Raw genomic sequence first — 13,668 nt, 5'->3', positions numbered from 1 at the left:
AAGTCACTGAGTTAATTTTAGTTTGCCTTCCTCATTGCTCTTTGTAAGGTGGTTTGCATTCTGTGATGTGCATAATAGTCCTTTTACAGCTTATTAGTCCATAAAGATCAAAATAGATTAGCTTTGTCATTCGTTGTTACTGACGGGCAGGTTGTCCTAGGTGCAAATTGATGTCATTGTCTTCAGCCTCAGGCTACTGCACATGATGAGCAGCAGGCAGGCTTATCAGCACGTACACAGATCACACTGATGCGCACAGAGCCCGCAGGCAGAGCCGGTGTATCTCAGAGAGGATCAAATAGTGAAATGAGGGCAGGAGGGAGAGGAGACGTGAATAACTGTAGGAGGAAGGAGGGACAGATTTGTAGGGAGGAGAAGCCGAAAAGGTAGAAAAAGGGGGAAGGAAACTAAGGAGGAGAAGAGGAGGAGGACCGCAAAGATAGCATCTTTGCTACTTGTTCGTCTTTAGAACAAACCATGTATCACAGGTCAGCATTAAACCATCCACAAATTTACAGAATTAATTTAATCCTTTCTCAAAATTAAACAGTAGTTTGAATTTATGATTTCTGTTAAATGGGACATCCAAATCTTTTCAGTCTCGTATATGAAGAGATATTCGCCTGTATTGATGTGTTTTTGAGAACTGCAGTTTTATTAACACCTGTCAGGCATATATAGTGTATAATTATCACCTGAAATAACAACAACAATACTATTCACAAATTGTGTCACAGATTTAGTCTATGGAAAAGGTTGCCACCAGAGTGGAGTATTATCACCCGCCACCAGCCAAATGCTGGCTCTTTTGGGTAGTGTCAGGTGAATTTGCTCAATTTACCTGCCACTGGGGCAGGTAAATAAGTAGCCCAACCTAACAGAGTGATTTTAAAACAGTAAAGAGCATAAATGGACCCCCCTTTTTTTTTTTTTTTCCTGCTTGTTCCTGCTGACTGTATGAGTAAAGCCGAGAGGACTTACATGCTCACTGGCCAAAAAGATAGACCAAGATAATTAAACAAAGCCTTAATTTTGGTGGAACTGCAGAAATCATGCACAAAATATTAACTTCTAGTAGGCGTGACACTCATAATGCAGGACAATCCTAAAAATGTACAGTTCCCACAGTGATCTTTTGCATGGTTAAGTACAAGACAAATTGGTATAAAAGAGGTTTAAAATGAGCACAGTTTGGATCATTTATGCACCAACTCTCTTGTTAAATAGCCTACAACTTAAATACAGTAAGCCTTGATTTTCATATTTTACCTCATTAAATAATGTTGCTTGACAAAATAGAGTGGCTGGTAGAAAATGTTCATGACTGGTTAATACACTGGCCACAGTCGCAGGTAGGCAGGAAATTCCAGTCCTGGCTGTCATTTATGAAATACAGTATCTTCACTTAGAGTTGGAATAACAGGAAGAAGTGCCACAGAAATTTAACGATTAAACTGGAGGCTTTCTGAAACTCACACTAGCAACCATGATTTTTCACGTCCAAATGTACATGGTCTTTGTAAAATAACTGTTATAAGTTCAGTCAGTACGTGTACATTAACCTTTTTTTGCTATTAGCTTTTGTAATATTGCTAACCTGTTGTTATTGGCCTTGTTGTGTGGCACACTGGGATTCCCACTGACATTTTCACATAAGCCAATCTGGCATAATATAATGACCAGCCAACTAGTATTAAGTACATTTTATTATGCCTCACATAGACTTCACTAAAGGTTTGAACTCTTGGAACACTTTTGGAGGTGCTGAAATCTGCAGACCGAGAACACCACACAAGAACCACAGTTTTAGATATGCTCTGAAGCAGTCATCAAGCCAATTTGACCCGTAACACGTTTCATATGTCCCTATCCTTGTCCATTTTTCCTGCTTCCAACAAATCAATTTGAAGAACAAATTGCTAATTTGCTGCCTAACATATTCCAACCACTGGCAGATACCACTGTATAGAGATAGTCGATCACCACTTAGGCCTAGATATCGTGGTTCCACAACAATATTGCAATTACTCAGTCATCCAGCCATCATTATGCCTTTGCACATTCCCACTGAATACGCAACGATGTAATATTTTGTCCCAGTGAGCAAATTCACTTTGCAATACAGCATTGCGGAAGCACAACAGGCATAACATTGTCAACACATCACTGGCTCTGACATTATACATTGCCAGCTTGTTCCCCCCATTATGCCTCTGTCACTACCTTTGATAGTGCGTCAGGGTGAAATCACTTTGCCCCACCATTCTGCCTTTTATGTTTTACACCCATATAATCTGCTTTTTGCCATTGTCCCCATTCTAATGTTGACTTGTTTGTTTGTTGGCACCAGTGCCACGTTTATAGTTATGTCTTTTCTTTCTGCATTCCTATTGGTTGGTTTTTAGCAGCAGTCACACTGTGAGATAGTCATCCTTAATTTCTGACACTATCCAAATTTTATCCCAGACTATCTTTGTTTGAAAGACCATGACAACAGCCATCTGTCAACACTACCTCACGTAGGACCACCATTTAGAGCCACAACCAACAATATTGCCATGATTGGTCATCTTTCGTCTGGGACAGCCCATAATCGCACAGTGTAAACCGGGCTTTAGTGAACAAATTTGTATTATTTGTTTATTTAACGGGGAGAGACTACTGGACATAAGTATCAAAGATAAATTTAAACATGCCAGAGTTAACACAACTGCTAATTTACATCTGTAGTTCCTTTGCAAACAACACAACCTAAATGAAAGGAGTCGTTCTCCACATGTGTGTATTGCAAGCATGAGTCAAGTACTAGAGATGCAGCGATACCACTTTTTTCCAGACCAAGTAGGAGTTAACCTTAGACGCCAGATCAGCTGTTTCATAGATCCATTGCAGAGAGGTATTTCACATTTATCTTGGAAAGCTCCCATGGAAAGCATTTGGGAAGTGCAGGGCTTTTAAAAAAAATTCTCTGAAGGTGATTGGAGGAACGTTGTGTCTGTTACATTCATGACAGCCCAATCGGAGCAACAAGACAAAATGACGTATACATGCACTTTTCTTGAGATGACAGGCTACTACTGCCATAAATTATAAATGGCAGAGCTTCTCTGTGAATAAAATTGATGCCAAGTTTGGTGTATTTTCATCAGATGTTCTTCGTCCTTCCACTTGACAATTGATCAGTGCATGGTGTTTAATTTCCTCTACTTTTGCCATCCATATTATGTTAGAATATCATCAAATAGCAGACATGGCTCAAACTTTAGCTATGAACTCACAGAATGAGAGGCTAAAATCATGTACTTTTACCACCTGAGTGGACCAAGACAGTAAGAAAATGCAATAAGAGTTGATACATAGACATATATAGGAAATGCAAACACAGAGGGCTGAAAAAATGCATTTATTAACATCATTTGCAAGGCAGTCACATAGTCTGAGCTCCTCCAGTCTTGTCTAAAGAACACTTTGGCAAAATCTAGGACATGAGCTGGAATCAGCCAAACTAATAGTCCAAACTCAGTCCTGTTGTTCCCTCTTGTCTTGGACTTTGTGATGAAAGTCTATTAAAGAAATGTTTCTGTCTTGACAGCTCTTACCAACAATGTGCTGAAATTCATTAACTCACTTATGTTTTCATGATTTATCTGAAGTCATTACAGCCAGTTTGGTGTGAAATAGAAAATATAAACCAATTTTATGAGTACAACACATGTTAGTAGCCATCTTGTCTTTTTCTGCTTGTTGTAGGCTAACTGGGAAAGTGGTAATGCTGGCCTAGTCCAAAACGCAGTTGCCCTGATGTGTAATCTTGGCGGAGTGGAGCCACTGCACCACCAAGGTACAGTAATTCTGCAAACAGTTCAAATGGAGAGAGGGAAGACTGAACTATTATGATATTAGTACATTTTATTTATAAAGTGCTTCACATCAAAATGCAAAGAAACTGTACAAAAGCTAAAAAGATTCATTACAACATTGAAGAGCAGCGTAACATGCAGATAAAGCCAACACAACAAACACAGAAACAAGCAAAGGTGACAAAAAACATCAAAATTCCACCTTAAAAGCCTGTCTGAAAGGTGACTCCTGAGCATAGAAGGCTCTGTCAGGTTTTGTGCTTGGTCCTTAACTGGGGAGAAAGGAGGCTGATGTTAGAAGAGCGGAGGTTACAGGTAGGAGTGTGGTGATGTAGGTGTTGGTGGTGGGCTGTTGGTTTAGGGAGTAGGATTTTAATTGAATGCAGTAGGAGACAGGAGCGAGTCTGGGTGAGTAGGTAGCTGTGGAGTTCTGAATATATTGAAGTTATTTTGGACTTCAGGAGATGTACCATAGAGGATGATGTTGCAGTAATCTTGTCTGGATGTGATGAAGTCATTTATTAAAGTTTGGCTACAGGGAAAGAGAGTAGTTGACAGATGTGGGCTATGTTTTTCAGGTGAAAGAAGGTGGTTTTAGTTAGTTGGATAATGTGCTGGTCAAAGGAAAGGTGACTGCCAAAAAGGATACCAAGATTGTGGATGTGAGGGGAGAGAGAGAGGGTAGTCAATATGGATGCTGAAGTTATGAGCAGGTTTGGTGAGGGACTTGATTTGGGAGTGATCATAATTTCGGATTTATTGTTGCTTAGTGAGAGAAAATGGTTGGTCATCCATGATTTTTTGAGGCAGTCTGTAAAAGTGGAGTGTGTCTGTGGTGATGGAGGTAGTGGAAATGTAAAGTTAAAAATGGTCAGCTTAACAGTGAAAATGGAGACCATGGTGATGAATGATATGACTGAGAGGGATCAAGCATATGATGAACAAGAGAGGACCAAGCACCTAATCCTATCATTTGCTTTGAAAGGAAAACAAATCACAATTTTTTCTATTTTGGAGGTTTTGTTCTGCCTCGGTCACAAGTGTAAATAGTCAGTGAGTTATGAGTCCTAGAGGCTTGCCTGTCATTGGCCCTACCACTCAGCATCTCTGTATCTGCTCCACAAGCATTAGTTATTGTTATATTACTTGTTGACATCTTGTTTTCCCCAGCCTGCTGTCATGCTGCAGATTTGTGCTTATTCAGGTCAATAACCTTGACTGACTCTGCATTTGCGTGTTTCTGTGTGCATGTGTAAATGCTGTTTTTTGTCCTTCAGCTACAGGGAAACTCAATAATATTAGAATTGCTATTGATTGCAGTTGATCCTAAGGGGGACATCAAGTTTATAGTGTGTTCTTTGGAGAGAGGTCATTCTTTTAGAAAGTGAGTCTATTTTGGCCCTTATTCACACCCAAAGGTTTTTTTTGGGGGATTTTGGGTTTTAATTGAAAGGAAAGACTTGCAAGGCAAAAATATGACATAGAAATAAGGCCTAAATCTTGCTTTAAAAAATTAATGTTGACACAAACACCGCCGCCCGTGTGCTTTTGCCTTCATGTTTTAAATGCAAATGTTTCACGACCCCCAGTTCAGCACTGTAATTGCAACTCGGGGGCAATGAAAAAGAACAAAAATTCTTGTTTTCTCAAATTCTGGTTGCAACTCATTTTGAAAATTTCTCTCTTTCTCTCTGTCTTTTACTCAGCATTTTGTCTCTTATTCTGTCCAGCCTCCCCCTGCCTCCCCAAAACCACCACCACAATCACCCCTTCCTCACCCATTGCTCTCTCTTTATTTCCATTGGGTCAGCAGTGCGGCAGTTCAGTAGTCAGCATCATTATCGTCCAATCAGCTCTCCTCTCAACAAGAAACTGTCAACCCAGCACTAAAACTGTCTGGGCAATTAACGCTATCTTCTCTCCTCTCCTCTCCTCTCCTCTCCTCTCCTCTCCTCTCCTTCTTTCACTCCTCTCCTCTCCTCTCCTCTCTCTGTTTGTCCCTTCTTTCACTCCTTGCTTACTTTCCAATATACTCAGCCTCATAGTTTCCTCTCTCCTTCCTCCTTCCGTCCTTGTTACCATTTTTACCTCCTCTCCTATCCTCTATTTTGAGCTCCTCTCCTATCTCCCCCTCTCCTCTTTCTCCCACCTTTTAGTTGCGGTTCACTCCAGATCAGTGTGGCGATGGCAAGAAAGAAGGGAGAGGGAGAGGAGGAGAGAAGAGGAGCAGGGAGGAAGTGTGTATAATTGGCTTTTTTAAGGTGTGACAGGGAGAGGAGGGGAAGGGTGGGTTGTGAGCATGTGTGTTTGTGTGCCTGTGTGTGTTAGGAGGCAATGAAATAGACAGCGAAGAAGAGCAAAATAGGAAGATGGGTTTTTTGTGCTTGTGTGAACGTATTTGTGCTTATGCCTGTGTGTATGCATGAGACTGAGAGGAGTTGGGGGGCGGTGGATGCAGAAGTGTGTGTTTGTGAGTATGTATGTGTGTCAGCGAGAGAGACAGAGAGAGAGAGAGAGAGAGAGAGAGAGAGAGAGAGAGAGAGAGAGGAGATGAGGTTTATAATTGGGCAGATTTGCCTCCGACTGAGATAATACCCCCTGGGGAATGAAGACAGAGGGAGCAGAGAGAGAGAGAGAACAGCAGATAGGGAGGGAGAGCAGAACAACAGAAAGAAGAAAAAGTGGCTAAAATGAATGAGAGAGAGGAGAGAGAGAAGGGATGGTATGAACTGAAAGGTAAAAAGGATAGCAGAGAGGAAGAATGAGATACACAGGGAAAGAAAATGTTAGGAGGCCGGGGACAGGGGGATGAGGTGATAGTGGAGTTAATGTGAGGTTGAGTGAGTGATAGTCTGATGGAGCAAGAGTTAGATTTATAAGTGGTAGAATAAGTTAATGAAAGTGTAAGAGACATTCCCTTAAAAACATGATATGATAGTGTATGGCTCAGTTTTAATTTGTGAACATGTAACAGACTAATGTAGAGAGTCATGGTTGTAATCTAATTATACAAGGATGTGAAGCCCAGAGCTTCTGTACAGAGAATGGAATTTGAGACTCATTTTGTTGGCACACTGACAAGCAGACTGTGAGATTTGATAAGGAAATGGACACATCTAGAGCATGCAGAGCAGCTAAAGTTCCCCCAACAGTTCAGAAGATTTTGGATCCTGTCTTAGGCTGAAATGCCAACAAGATGTCAGTTAATTTCAGCATAGATACCCTTTCATTAATTAAAGGAGTCTAAAGGGGATCCAGATATCTTCAGATTCCTTAGAGGTCTCTGAGATTTTCTCCTGGTTTGATCAGCCACCAATCCTTGTTATTTCTCTTGACCTTCTGTGAGAAGCTCCGAGAAATCTTTAAGGTAATTGCCTCTGTGCCAGAGTTATCTACTTATTTTGAAACTTGCATTTATGCAAGTTGCTGTTTGAAATTAGGTTTGGAGTGAGGTTCATATCCCCAAACGATGTCTAAAAAGATTCTATAATGGTTCATTCACACTTTGTCCATATGTGTCCAATCAATAAGGATGCCCCCTGGCATAATTTATACCACAAAGCTCTGTCTTCCATATTTATATCAACATATTAGCAAGCACCCAAGAGAGGTCATTGGATTTACAACTTAACATTATGGCAATCAATAACATACTTTTGACAATAAATGTGAGATGTTTTTCTGTATATCTAGATTTTTTCTCTGTGCATACATGATACCAGTGCTGTTTTAATCTAACACCAGTGAGAAGTTGTTCATTGATAAAGATTTCTAATGTGATGGAATGTTTTTTTTTGTTTGTTTGTTTTTTTACACAGAAGAATACCCCAGTGTAAACAATCATCATGTAACAGATACATTCATATTTACATCAATGTGCTGATCTTTTCGCTCCCAAAATTTAAACTTAACATAGAGGCACCTGCCAAAGATAGAGCAACCCTTGTCCACCCTTTAAATCTACCTCTGGATTAGGGCTGGGCAATTGATAAAGATTTAGAGTAAATGGCAATATGGCTGTCTATAATATTTGAAATCACAAATGTGCAATACCTTAACCTGAAATATGTGTTGAAATATCAGTTTTAAATTTTTTTGGTAGCAGAGATTATATATTATGCTTTACACATTCTTGTGTTTATTTTTTTAGCGTAGTTAAAAAATCCTACTTTCTTCATTTTTGTATACATTTTTCTTAATCAAAATAAGAATGACATGTAAATGATCAAATTCAAGACAGTCTGGCTGCAGTTCATTTCTGATGGCTCATTCTCACAGACTGTTCACCTGAGACACAGTACTATCTCAGAACAGAAATACATGCTAAAAACTTAAAAATCAAATAGGATAAGACTTCCATTAGGGTTAGGGTTAAGGTTTGGGTAAGATTAGGATACCAAAACTTGAAAGTCAAACCCCTGACCTGCAAAACCTGATAACAAAACATTTTAAAAATCAAGTAAACAGTCTGCTTATAGGAAAAAGCTCGTCCTCCATGAGAACATTTCAAAGCAGCCAGCATAGCTTGCATAGCTCTGTTTGCTGCATAAGCTATGTAGATAACAAAGCTACGTAGCCAAGGAAGCTAAAGCTAAGCTCACAAAACAACTACGTAAGCTATTTATCAAAGTCATCTGTGTAGCTAAGTTAGCTTTAGCTATTCTTGCTAAAACACAAATTGCAAAGGCTCACATTGCTAAAGCTAACTTATCTATAAATAACAAAGCTACATAGTTCATGTAGGTAAAGCTAAGCTCACAAAGCAGCAATGTAAGCCACGTATCTACCTTATCTATGTAGCAATGTTAGCTGTGTTCTTAAACTCTCTTTTTCCTATCCTCTTACTCTCACCTTTCCTTCACCCTGTGCCATTTGTAATCAGGGTTAAAAAAAATGTGGATAGGAAAGGACTTAGTAAGTTTTTTTCACTTTTCAAACAGACCCAAATGTAGACACCTAGTGTGTTGTTTGTACGACATACATATAAAAATCACTAATGTTAATATTATAGGGTCAATATAGGTAAGGGTTCAAATGGAGAATGTCATCATATGGGGTGTAAAACATTTACTTCAGTCATTTACAAAGCATGATAAGCTCTCTTAAAATGACTTCATCATGCTTCTCTCTGTCCTTGAAGAAGTCTTACCTAGATGCAGCACACATTGCTGGTGGAAGTCATATTACTGAAACTGCGTACAACCTCTAAATGAACTTCATTTTCATACACTTCTACATTAATCATGACATCATTTTAATGGAGATTTTTCTATCTCCTGACTACTTTCCTACTTTGCTCAGACAGTAATGCTCTGAGCCATCTTTCCTGTGGAATCCCAAAAGTACTCATTTTGCGATGGTTTATAAATAGATTATACTGCAAAGCATTGTATAATGACTATTTTTATCCTATTTAAAGTCTAAAGTCCAAAATAGGACTGAGCACAATGGTTTTCACTCCAACATTATCCATCTCATATTATAATGAGCAGCTGACATTAGTTCAGTAACATTTACAAACTTGTCTTGTTACCTTTCACTGAATTAAGCTACTTTGAATACTCTGAATTATAGATACATACTCCATCCATACCTGTCATTATTACTTCATGCACAAACACACATGCACTGCTGGATTCACTTCTATAAATATTTCACAGGTATCCACAAAAAGAAGAGCTTTTATATCTGTGAAGATACAACTTCCACTGAGCAATTTCTGATATATATACATATATCTGTCAGAATACAAAAAAACTACAAGAAATCAGTATTAAGGTTGGAATGGACCACACTGTCACACATTCTTTGTACTCTTATATCTTCTTGTGACATAGACCAGTGGTTTCCTTTGTAAAGGTCGGGACCCCTAGGCAGGTCGCAAGACACTTAGGTGGGGCTGCAGGATGCTTTCCAAAAAATAATTGGGACCTTTAATTATTAAAGGGGTGTATTTCATCTCTTAATGTTAAAATCTCCTTAAATAAGTTTTAACTTTAGCAAAAGATTGTACTTACAGCATTCAGATAATGATAAATCAATGTGGGAAATGAAACATAATTGTAAAATAGTGATTGAGTCAGCTAAGAATGTATTTCTCAGCTGACTGAAGAAGTAGTTGAGAATTACAGAGTTGGAAAGTCATTTTAAATTGCATTAAAACTCTGCTTTGCAATGCAGTTGCAGTGCCATGTTTTTTTGGTTTGTATTTGAAATGACCTCCACATTATGACAAAAAAATATACAAGCTGTGATAAAATTGTTCAGTATTATGAAAATGATATGAACTGCAGCAACTGCAACATACATTTTAAGAGTCTATCTGCTCTTCACAGTGTTTAAGCAATACATCTGTTTGGGACATTTCCCTCCTGAAACTCAAACAGATCCAGATTTCCCCCTAAATAAGCACACATTAATTTGAAGGTAGCTGACAGCTAGATTGAGCTTCATTTGCCTGCATAAATGGTGTGAAAGCATATCTGTTATACTCTAATGGATAAAATGGACCCATTCTGAGTGAGAAAGCATTACTTGTCTACATAAATTTAGATAGATTCAGAATTTTGCAATGTGTTTGTACAAATGCTTTTTTTCCTTCTTTTTTTAAAGATTGCTTTGTAGAGGGTTGGGGTTGGGGGGGCTGATTTAATTTGATAAGGTGGCTTAAGAGCAACAGGAAATATGGGGAAAGAGAGTTGGAGATGACAAGTATGAAAAAGCATCAAGATCTTTAGTCTGACCATCAGTCAGTGTGAAGATGACTGTAGTCTTCGAGTGTGATGCACCTGCTCTACCAACTGGGCTGAACCGTTGCCCTGCAAATGTTAATAACGCAATGACAAAAAGAAAATGAAAATAAAAGGTAATTAATTGTGCAGCCCTAAAGTGGAGTCTCCGGTGTTTTGTTTCTTCATACCACTGAGCTCTGTAAATCCATTTTTGTTAACTATTCCTGGAGAAAGTCAGTCTAAATGAACGACAGTGTGTCTGGATCCAAAGTGGTCTTGAGTTGTTGAATCTACATCGCAACTCACTTTAATCTGGTTTATTGTAACCCCACCTGATTTTGGTGTGTTTACCATGGCTCATTAAGTGGTAAGCAGTTTGTGTCTTTGGTTTCTGGTTGGGGGTACAGATGCACCATTTGTGAAAATTAGGGCTGATGCTGATACCAATCTTTAAAATAAAAATGTAGCCATTGCTAATACCAATACCGATGTTTATTTTTTTCCATTTCTTCTTTTTGTGTAAGACACCCATGATACCAACATTTTCTTGTGTTTGACCTTGAAAACAAATCTCAGTTTGCCCACATGTTAACTTTGTCTAATCACAAAAATTAACTATGGTAAAAGTATGTCTTGAGAAGCGATTCAAAAGAAATCAGTGACATGCAGATCATTCTACAGTTTTGGTGCCCTCACTGCAAACACCCATTTTCTCTTCAGTCTGGTATTTGGGATGACCGCAAGACCTCTGACCGAGGAACTTAATGTACATGTTCACTTACAAGGAGCTGAAAGGTCAGAGATGTAGCTGGGAACAAGGCCATTAAGCCCTTTAAAAGTAATCAGTAAAATCTTAAAATCACTTCTAAATCACAGGGAGCCAGTAGAGCTGGGAAATATGGCCTGAAACTTGTACTGCAGTATTTTCAGGCTATATCAGGATATATGTTGCGATAATTTGAAGTCTCCTGTTTAATTCAGCCCTTTGGGGCATAAAAGGACACCAGTATGATGATTAAAGTTTACCTTTATACTGGATATTTTTAAAGTCTGTATGCAGAAAGGGTCAAATCAATATCAGGTTCCATTTAGCACACTATTTAATTTTGAAAAAGACTTAATTCACAAGCTGTTATGAATAAAAATGACCATGACAGGGTTCCAGCTAAGAAGAATCATGAAATACTTTCACTGAGTATAGAAAGTTATGAAATGTTTTCTGTTATGAACATTGAACTTGGCCACAGTTATGACTTTGGCCACCTTTTCTCACACTGAAATGTACAACTCTGACAGGGTGTTTTCAGCAAAAAATATGTGTCTTTAAGACTTTATATTTCTGGCTTTTCAACGACTTTAACTGGGGCCATGTCTTTGGCGATGTGTTGTGTTACTGCCGCAGTAATCTCAGCATATTTTACAGATGATTGCGTTTTGTTCAACAACTTCCTACTGAAATCTGAACCACTGCTAAATTATGGATTCAATGCTGTAATTTTTCGGACCTAATTGTCCATCTCCATCTCAAACTCCCATCTCTTAACACTCACTTTGGCTCTGTGTTTACTTTCTCTGCTTGCATGCATCCCTTCCTCTCCTTCTGATACAAAAACGCACATGCCTGGAGGAGAGTTTTCTGGATGGGTGGGGGAGTGAGCTCTCTGCTCTGTGAGAGAGACTGAGGAGACTCTGGAAGAAGTGAAGCTATTGAGAGAATTGCATACTGACGGTTTAAAAATTCCATGTAATTTATACTCAATGATCGTGATATAGTTTTAAACATCTCTTGTGGCTAAAGCCACGATACATCTAGTATACTTGATATATCGCCTAGGAGCCAGTGTAAAGAGGCTAAAACAGGTGTGATGTGTTGGTGCTTTCTTCTTGGCTGCTCTTGTAAAAAAAATCTGTCATTAAAAGTAAAAATTGATCAAATTTTAGAGATATTTTTAAGATAAAATAAGACTGTAAGCTTTGTTGTGTGTACTGCTGTTAAAAAATGTCATTATTAACTTTTTTGGAGATGACAGATGAACATTATTTGCTGATGTCTGTTACGTCCACTTACGCCACATGTGCGAATCAAACCAAAAACAACAATGGCAGGTTACAGGGTTGTTTTCATGCTGCAGAAGCGTTTGAGCTTATTACGGCTTTTACAGCAAAATCTGATGCTCCTTTACCACCACAGAGAACAGCATACACCAGATGTTCTTAAATCCACTGCGCAGAACAACCAAAATGGCAACTAGGAGAAAGTTTGTGGCAGTTTTCCGTAATCATCTTCTCTCTTTTGGTGCAGTTCTGTGGCAGCATTACAGCACCATTTACAGGCTTGGCGTATACACTACAGCATTTTCAGTGTTTTCAGTGGTTCCATGCCTTTGCGGACATTTCCTGAAACCATTCTGTATTTACAGAAAACTTTTTCTAAATGAAACAGAAATATATCATTTTTGTCTCCGTGTGTACAAGGCCTGATGCATCTATGAAACCCTAGTTAGAAGTACTTGGTTTTTAACTGAACAGCCGGCCAAATCCAGGCCTTGAAGTCATGAAAAATCAAACATTTTGTTTTATGTCAAAACGCGGTCTGAGGGAGTCAGGGCTAAAATTGAAAACCTTGCAGAATTTGAAAATACCTATAATGTTGGAATTGCTTCAGGTGCTCTGTTTAATCTTGAGCCTTAATTAACTCATTTTTCCTCTTGACAATAACCTCATTGTTTTTCATGTTTAAGTAGAAGAGTGACAATGAAAATCTGCATAGCTGCCTTTTGAATACTTTCTGGTAGATTTTTACAACAGTGGACTTTTCAGCAAAATTATGACTTGTTAGGGTGTAAATTGAACCTAAATGGTTCAGATCATTACCTGTTACAAGCACACAGCCACTGCTTCCCTATAAAAGTAGCATTTTCCCCTGAAATATCTACACTAATTCAAGCAGCAAAGAAGCAAAGACTACAAGTAGAAGCTGCTATTCTGTTCATGTTTTGAACTGCTTACTTGAGGGCCACCTTATTCTCACCCCCCCACCCCATGACCACTGTAATATTGTGGCCCCACTAGATATT

At 38.7% G+C, this 13,668-nt stretch overlaps 1 protein-coding gene across 2 annotated transcripts in view; it reads left to right on the top strand.

Annotated features, from left to right (window-relative positions):
* Positions 1 to 13,668, top strand: part of ulk4 (unc-51 like kinase 4) — a 129,240-nt gene that overhangs the window by 83,166 nt on the left and 32,406 nt on the right. For both annotated transcript variants that reach the window (XM_041792526.1, XM_041792525.1), the window contains exon 32: positions 3,751 to 3,841. In XM_041792526.1, the coding sequence (XP_041648460.1) occupies positions 3,751 to 3,841 (91 nt within the window). The remainder of the gene's footprint in view (positions 1 to 3,750; positions 3,842 to 13,668) is intronic.

This window comes from Cheilinus undulatus, linkage group 8, assembly GCF_018320785.1.
Source record: "Cheilinus undulatus linkage group 8, ASM1832078v1, whole genome shotgun sequence".
Classification (NCBI taxonomy): domain Eukaryota; kingdom Metazoa; phylum Chordata; class Actinopteri; order Labriformes; family Labridae; genus Cheilinus; species Cheilinus undulatus.
This window is presented reverse-complemented; position numbering and strand designations above follow the sequence as displayed.